At 42.2% G+C, this 8754-nt stretch overlaps 1 protein-coding gene across 1 annotated transcript in view; it reads left to right on the top strand.

The window, feature by feature from the left end:
* Positions 1–79: 79 nt before the first annotated feature.
* Positions 80–8754, top strand: part of ANKRD42 (ankyrin repeat domain 42) — a gene marked incomplete at its 5' end in the record, with an annotated part of 45970 nt that continues 37295 nt past the window's right edge. Inside the window, 2 exons of the mRNA XM_058546219.1 lie at positions 80–1091; positions 4621–4784. Coding sequence (XP_058402202.1) covers positions 80–1091; positions 4621–4784 — 1176 coding nt within the window. The remainder of the gene's footprint in view (positions 1092–4620; positions 4785–8754) is intronic.

Below are 8754 nucleotides of genomic sequence, written 5' to 3'. Positions count from 1 at the left end.
AGCCGGAAGTGACGCAAAGCCGCGAGGAACAGGAAATGAGCGCAGCACGCCGGAAGTTTATTTGTTTCCAAGGTGACGGCTCCTCCACCGCTCCGACCAGGTGGCCCGACACGGGACGGTGGAAAGCGACTCGGAGGAGAGGGTCCCCGCTGACGGCGGTCGCCGCCACAGCGACACGCGGGGAGCAGCAGCCGAAGACGGCGGCCGCCGCACTAACCATCGCACGTGGAGGATAAACGGCCGACACGGCCATCGCGGCGGCCAGCCAAAGGAGAGAGTTAGCGAAGACCAGGACTTGAGTCGCGGCGAAGACTGGGAAAGAAGCCGGGAAGACGGCGAGCACCGCTGCAGGGGCTCTACGGGAAGAGGAAGTGAAGACGTCGGCTTCTCCCGCAGTGACTCGAGAAGGGTCAGCGAGGACCTGGGCCACCGCCGCACTGTCTCTCGGGAGAGAGTTAGGGGAGACGGTGGCCTCCGTCCCAGCAGCTCTTGGGAGAGGGTAAGGGCGCATCGCAGCGACGGGAATTTAAGTGAAGTCGGCGGCCACCAAACTAGTGACTCCGGGGGAGCGGTCAGAGAAGACGGTGGCCTCCTCCTCAGTGGGACTTGGGAGGGAGTCAGGGAAGTCCGGGGCCCGCCAACCGCCGACTCCGGGGAGAGAGGCAGTGATGACCGCAGCAGCCGCCTCAGTGGCTCTGTGGAGGGGGGGAGTGTCGATGGCGGCCCCAGCCTCAGTAGTTCATGGGAGGGAGTAAGTGAAGACCGCGGCTACGCGGCCAGCGACTCCTCCGCGGTGAGCGTCGGCGAGGACGCCAGCCGCCGCCTCAGTGGCTTCTGGGAGAGGGACAGTGAAGAAGAAGGTTTCCGCTGCGGGGGCTCCTGGGAGAGAGCCAGGGAGGACGGCGGCCCCGGTCCTAGCGACGACGACGAAGACGGCCGCCGCAGTGGCTCGTGGGTGACAGCCAGTGAAGACCGCCGCAGCAGCAGCAGCGGCCGGGACTCAACCCCTCTCCGGAGTCCGAGGGATCGCGCCATGCCCGGGGTGCCCGGTTCAGGCCCCTCCACCTCCTCCGCGGAGACCGCAACCCCGGGTGAGTCGGACGGCTTCGCTGGCCCTTGTCTCTGCCACGCTCCTTTTCTCCCTTCAGCCCCCATCAGCCTTGGCCCTGTCTGGCAGTTCCCTTTCTCAGCTGTCACTCTTTGTTTTCCCTAATTGCTATTTTCAGTGGGCCCCAAAGCTGTTCGCCTGTCCCCCATCCTCCCTCATTTCAGCTTTCCTCCCTTTTTTTTCCATCTGCACCGTTCCTGAGACTTCTTGCCCAGATTGACATCAACTCTTGTTAAATCTTACTGACTCTTTTAAGTTCTTACTTGGCCTCTCTGCAGCGTTTGACCCTATGTAGATGACATTAGACTTACCTAGTTTTCTTCCTTACGTTCTGTTGACTCTCCCTTTCCTTTGCTGACTTTTCTTCCATCCTCTCCTTAGATATTGCTTTTTCCCTGGATAGTGCCATCACGGGTGCTTTTTTTCTTGTCATTTACTATGACTTCATCTCCCCTGAGGACCCCCAAATCTATGTTATTCGTTCAACCATCCAGTAATATTTGTTGAGTACCTATTATGTGCTATGTCTTCAAGATATGTCAGTAAAGAAGACAGGCACATTCCTTACTTTCTAGTGGGGAAGAGAAATACTGAGCAAGTGACGACTTGTGTGATGAATATTACAAAGAAGAATACAGTGCCATTGGCTCCAGTATGGGGTGAGAATGGGTATCAGGAAAAGCTACCAAAACTGAGACACCTAACACTGAGACTGAACTCCAGATTGTTCCTCTGAGCTGCAGACTCATATGTACAACTCCCTTCTGGAACTCTTCCTTGGGTACCTCAATATCAACATGTCCAAAATATAATTTTGTATCCATATGCCCTCTCTGTCCTTCAGTGTTCACTCTCTCAATGACACCATACCACTCAGACACCTTGGAGTTATCCCATGCCTCTTCCCTTAGTTCACTTACTTTATCCATCCGAGTTCAGTTCATCCTATTTCCATAATATTTGTTGAATCTCTTTCCTTTTCTGCTCCTACTGCCACTCTCTTAGTTGAGGGTCCCAACTTTTCTAATGTAGATTTCTTACATGGTCTCCCTGAATCTCTAGTCTTGCCTTTTTGCTGCCCAGTCAATGAAGTCCTCCCACCACAGCCAGCCATATAAACGCAGCATTACAAATCTGATCGTTGTTATTCTTCTGTTTAAAATCCCATGACTCCCCATTCTCTGCTCAAGTCCAACAAGTTCTGCCATAGCCTGTCCCTTGTCTAATTCTAGCCTCTTTTCCTTCCACTTTATGCTTCAGCAATAGGGTGGGGTTTTTTGTGGTTTCCTGACCATATCCTACTGTTCATGCTGTCTAGGATGCCTTTCCCTGCTCCCATTTTACCTGGTAAACTCCTGCTAATTCTTGAAGATTCATCTTAGATGTTACCTACCCCAGGAATCCTTTTCTATTCCCCTTCCTTATCTTAGCTGAGCTAGAAGTCTTCTGTGCTTCCATAAGTTCTTTTTTTTTTTTATAATTTTATTTATTTATTTTTTCCCCCAAAGCCCCAGTAGATAGTTGTATGTCATAGCTGCACATCCTTCTAGTTGCTGTATGTGGGACGCGGCCTCAGCATGGCCGGACAAGCGGTTCGTGGGTTTGCACCCGGGATCTGAACCCGGCCACCAGTAGTGGAGCGCGCGCACTTAACTGCTAAGCCACGGGGCCGGCCCCATAAGTTCTTATGAATATTTCTGTCATTGCTCTTACCACATTATTTTATAGTTTGTGTTTGTATCTCTCTGTGAGTTCCTTGAGGATGGAGACCATGTCTTCATCTTTTTATCCTCATGGTAGGCACCAAATTAATGTTAAGTGGATGGATGGGTGGATGAATGAATGAATTGAGATGGAATGTGGTGCGAAAAAAGGCCATGAAATTGGATGGAACCAAATTATGGGAGGATATAGCATGTCATACTGAAGATTTGGGCTTTGTTCTCTAGACTAGCAGTGGATAACCAGAAGCAGTTTGGAGTAGAGGCATGAAGTGGTCAGGATAGTGTCTTTGTATACAATGGTTTAGAGTGGTAGAAGATCATTTGTAGATCTTGCTGTATTAGTTTAAAGGAGAAGAATGAAGGTCTGACCTAGGAGATTAATTAACATCCTTAAACATTTATTAAGTGGTTTGGTTTTTTTTGTTCCCTTCACCATATGCATATATCTTAATTGTTCCCTTCACCATATGCATATATCTTAATTGTTCTTCAAGGTCTTGCTCAAATGTTTCCTCTTCCTCCTCCTTAATTTTACCTGTACTCTCTTAGGACATTACTCTCAGGTTTTTAGTTTCATTGAGTTTATCCAAATTGATTTTAAAGTGTTGGTGGAAAGCAAATGTATTAAATCTGAGTCTATTTTCCATTATGTTACCATGGTACCTGCCACATGATAGATGCTCAGAAAGGATTTTTGAGTAAAATCTATAGCATTTTGCTAAGAGTTGATATAAGATATGATTCCAGCCCTCAAGAAATTAATGTTCTGATTATGGAGAGAGGACATATACATAGATAAATAGTAATACGAAGTCGCATAGATTATCTGCCAGAAGTGTTGGTTTGAGGTCAGGAATTGTGCCTATTTGTTTTGTTTAGGAAATGCTTTGTTTGAACTCTTCTTCCTCCTCCAGCCACTGTCTATTCATGCTTAGACACCTTTATTGCTTCTGGTTCACAACGCACGTTAAAATATTTCATAGTACAGTAAGCCTGAGAATGCAGTCTTGATGTTTGGAACATTAAATTATAATATATGACACTAGAGTGTATGAAGTAAAAATTGTGACCTGCCATTCCTTTCTTAGTGTAGGACATATGAGAAAGATAAGAAAAATATTGATAAAACATATGGTATCTGCCTATGGGAGATAAGGCTCTGGTAAAGTCTTTTTCACTGGAGAGTAGGTCTTTGTTACAGAGAATGCACTGGGCATATTTCAGGATGGTTACTCTTCCCCTCCCCCTGCCAAAGACATCAGGTGATTTTTCTTGGCTTTTCACAGTAATAACCTGGTGGCATTTTGAAGGTAAAATCTATGAAAATGTGAGGGTCTCCTAAGACTGTGGCCCCAAGGAGTTTCTCACTCTGAGGCTAGTACATACCCAGCCCCTAGCAATTTGTCAAAATCGCCGTTTAAGTTCTTCTAGCGGTTTATGGCTCCCGTGGCTTCTGCTTCAGGTAAGTTGAACTTGACTGTGTTTCTCTATATTTGCCTGTTTTTCCAGATTCAGTTTACCCTGAGACCTCAATTCTCTGATGAGTCCAAGGAAAAGCATCGATTTTCAGTTTGTTCAGCTTTTTCCCTCTATGTTCGAGAGTGACAACTTCCCTGCTCTTTACGTGTTAGAGCTGGAATGGAAGTCTGATTAAGATGTTAGTCACAAACATCTTTGTAGTAAATTATTTGGAAAGCCAAAGTGATTTTCTGCTCTCTGTTGAATCATTGCTTTAGGTTTTTTTTTTTAGTTTTGTAATACATTTTAAGCAATTTGATTTTTCAATAGGTGCCAGGAAGAAGGTGCATTTTGGTAGCGTACATGATGCAGTACGAGCTGGAGATGTAAAGCAGCTTTCAGAAATAGTGGAACGTGGAGCCAGCATTAATGAAGTTGACATTCTTCATAAATTTACCCCTTTACATTGGGCAGCACATTCTGGAAGTTTGGAGGTAAGAAGCTATATAAATTATTAAACTGAAGTAAGTTTACAGCTGTTAGTAGTTTTGTAAATTTAGCAAACAGGACTGAGGTGTTATGCAATGCCTGCAAATATTTTTCTTTTCAATTCAGTCAAATATTTGGGTGTTCTGGTTCCTATGGCTTTGTAACAAATTATCCCCAAACTTAGTGGCATAAAATAACCATTTATTTATGCTCAGAAGTGAACCAGGAATTTGGATCCCAGGACAGCTTATCTCTGCTCCATGATGTCTGGGGCTTCAGCTAGAAGATTCAAAAGCTGGAGCTGGAATCTTCTGAAGGCTTCTTCATGCACATGTCTGGTGGTAGATGCTGGCTGTTGGCTGGGCGCCTTAATTCCTCTCCATGTGGGCCTTTTTGTGAGGTCTCCTGGGCTAGTTTGTGCTTCTTCACAATGTGGTGGCTGGGTTCCAAAGGCAAGCATAGAGGGTAACTTATAGGGGATAACATAATGAATACCTAGCTCTATCAAATCCTAACATTTTTGCATAGTTGCTTTAGATTTTTAGAAAAGAAAGGGAGTATTACATATACGTTTGAAGTCCCTGAACACTCCTCCCAGGTACTATTCTTCTCCTTCAACTCCAGAGATAACTGTTGCCCTGAATTTGGCATTTATTATTCCCATCTATGTTTTATGCTATTATTACGTAGGATTATATCATTGTTTTAAATGACATTTTATGTAAATGACATCATATTATATGTATCATTCTGTAGCTTTTTTTTGTTCAAAAATGTGTTTTTGACTTTTAACCATGTGGTTACAGTATGTATTCTAGTTGATTTCTTTCAGCCATGTTGTAATAATCTATTCTTAGACTAATATCAGAATTTATACATTTTTTGATTGATGGATATTTAGTTGGTTTCAATTTTTAGCTAGTACAAGCAGTGCTTAGTGAATATTTTTATGCAAAACTGATTATTCTTGGGCTGTGTACAAAGCCAACTGGAATTTTTCTCATGATTCAAGGTTGTGTGTGGGGAGCTTATTTTAGCTACTACATTTCCCCAGCCTGTAGGCTGCAGTAGGTCCGTTCACTATGCAGTCTCTTTTTTTTCCCCCCGCCACACAAACAGAGACTGCTTTCTATGAATATGGCTTCTCTGTGCCATTTCTTGTTTGTTTGGGCTTCTCTGTTTCTTGGAACCAAATCTGGTCCAGAGAATCTCTCTCGACCAGTTTGTGTGCCCTACTTGAACTGTTGTAAACAAGGATTTTCACTTTGGCCTTTTAGTGGCTTCCTCTCACCTGGGAGATATGTGCCTTGATGAGTCTTTCTGCACTTGCAGCCCTGGGTTGCTCGTTTCTCTGTTGTTTCCTACCACATCCCTGTTTGATCTATATGTTGGCAGCTTTTCCATCTGTTTTGTGGTTTGTTTCAGATGCATCTTAGTTTCATCAAAGGTGGGATTTTCTTCCTTTTTTTATTGTTCTTTTTTTTGTGATGAAATTGAAGAGAGAAGGAAATACTGATTTTACTCTGCCATATTCAAATAGGATAGGATTTCTTGATATACCATTTATTTCATCTCTTTCCTGGTATCCTTTCAGTCTCTCTGATTACTCTCACTTAGTCTTGTTTGGTTGACCTACCCTACCTATTGTATAAATATAGGTATTCTTTATGCTTCTGCCAATGGCCTTCTCTCTCCTACTTTACACTCTCTCTCCAGGCAGTCTTTTAGACTTCTTGGCTTTCTCACTTCTACATAATAATTCATTGATTTGGTTTTTCTCCTGAATTCTGGCTTATGTATCAGGTGCTTGATCAATAGGTTATGCATATCTGATTAGAATGTCAAATTCAATTATTCTAAAACTAAACCATTATTCTTTTCCCTTCCTTTTTTAGTTTTCCAGGCTAATGGCTTTTGAATCGTTATTGAGTTGTCTCAATTTTTTATAGAAGCAAAACACGTTATAAAGATTTGTCTAGATGAAAGTACACTTCATGATGCACATTGATGCAGTGAGAACTGATCACTAAATCAGTTGATTCTGTTTCATCTTTGTCTTTCGAATTTGTCCTCTTCATCTGCTTAGCCACTGCCTTAGATCTGATTGATTTTCCTCTTTTGTGTCTCGTCCACCTCTAGTTCATAGTCTGTATACAAAGTTACCACTCTAAAACTAAAATCTGATATTGCTTAAAGCCCTCCTTAAGTCCCTGTGGTGACTCTCTATCCCCTATAGGATCAAGTTCAAGCTATTTAATTTGGTAGACTTATCTCTCCAACCTCATCTCCCATCATACTTGTTTTATGCTGGAGTACTGGTGGAGTACTGTCATTTCCCAAATTAGTCTACTGTTTCATGTTATCCTAGACTTTGCACATGCTGTTTCATCTGCCATGTCTCACCTCTTCCCATCGGTTACCTGATTGAAATCCAGGTCAGGCAGCACCTATTTGGTAAAGCCTTCTGTGTTTCTCCTCTTAATATCCTCCAACTAGCTGCTTTCTCCTCAGTGCCACCTTTAAATCTTACACGTATTTTTTTTATTGTATTTATCACATTGAATTATATTCTCTATTAGATTTTGAGCTCTTTGAAGGTACCATTTTGGTTTTACTCATCTTTTTTTTCACAGCATCTAGCATAGTTTCTGGCATATTGGAGTCATATTGTAGGTTCTCAATAAATGTTTGTTGTATTGCTGAATTTGTTGGATTAAATTTAATTTATGTTTTTAGTCTAGCACAGTGCATAGCAGATGTTCAAGAAATGTTTGTTGAATTAAACAAAAACAAATCTAAACCAAAAGGTTTTAGTGCCTTTCTGCTTTCCCATTTAAAGATAATCTTCTAATTCTCTACTTGAGTACTACATTAACGCCCTTACATTTTGTTATCTTTTCTGACATTTCTTAGAACTTGTGGTGCTTATATGTTGGTAGTATGAAATAATCACTAACAACTGGTGAAAACTATACTTTATTAAACTTAATTTTTTTCTCTTGTCAGATGAAATCAGGTATTGAGCCCCTGTAGTGAACTTTTTATTTCAGATATACCTTTTACCTCCAGAATTTTCATTTGGTTCTTTTAAAAATAATTTCTATCTCTTTATCTATATTTTCTATTAGATGAGTCATTGTTGTCATACTTTCCTTTAATTCTTTAAACACAAATTCTTTAAAAAATAGTTTCTTTCTGAAGCTATCAATAATAGCTGCTTTGAAGTATTGCTAAGTCCAACATCTGAGCCCTTCCAGGGATAGTTTCCATTGATTGCCCTTTTTCTGTATATTGGTTATACATTCTTGTTTTCTTTGTATGTCTCATAAATTTTTAGTTTGACTGGACATTTTGAAAACTGGACATTTTAGATTATATATTGTAGCAACTCTGGAGTCTGATCCTACTCCCCTCACCCCTGCCCAGGGTTGATTGTTGCTGTGTGTTTGTTTGTTTGTTGACTTGCCTGGACTAATTGTGTGGAGTCTGTTTCCCTCACAGTGTATGACCAGTGTTTGTTTTTTTCTTTTTTCTAATTCTTGTTTTTATTTTTAATTCTGGTTTCCTAGGGGTCACTCCTGGGTCAGCATAACTTAGTGGTCAGCCAGTAATTTATCAGAGCATTTGCTTAAATACCTTGAGCCAGTAAGGATTTTGTCTTTTACTGATGGGTCTATGTGTGGCTTGGGGAATGTTTTCAAAGTCCAAGCAGTGTACAAGTCAGCCTGACATCTTTTTTTTTTTTTTCAGGGGAAGATTCACCCTTAGCTAACATCTGTTGCCAATCTTACTCCTTTTTTTTCCTCCCCAAAGCTCCAGTACATAGTTGTGTATAGTTGTAAGTTCTTCTGGTTTTTCTATGTGAGCCACTGCCACAGCATGACTACTGACAGATAAGTGGTGTGGTTCTGTGCCCAGGAGCTGAACCTGGGCCGCCAAAGCAGAGTGCACCAATCTTTAACGGCTAGGCCATCA

The sequence above is a fragment of the Diceros bicornis genome, chromosome 7 (assembly GCF_020826845.1).
Source record: "Diceros bicornis minor isolate mBicDic1 chromosome 7, mDicBic1.mat.cur, whole genome shotgun sequence".
Classification (NCBI taxonomy): Eukaryota; Metazoa; Chordata; class Mammalia; order Perissodactyla; family Rhinocerotidae; genus Diceros; species Diceros bicornis.
The sequence above is the reverse complement of the archived record's forward strand: the minus strand, read 5'-3'. Positions and strand labels throughout refer to the sequence as shown.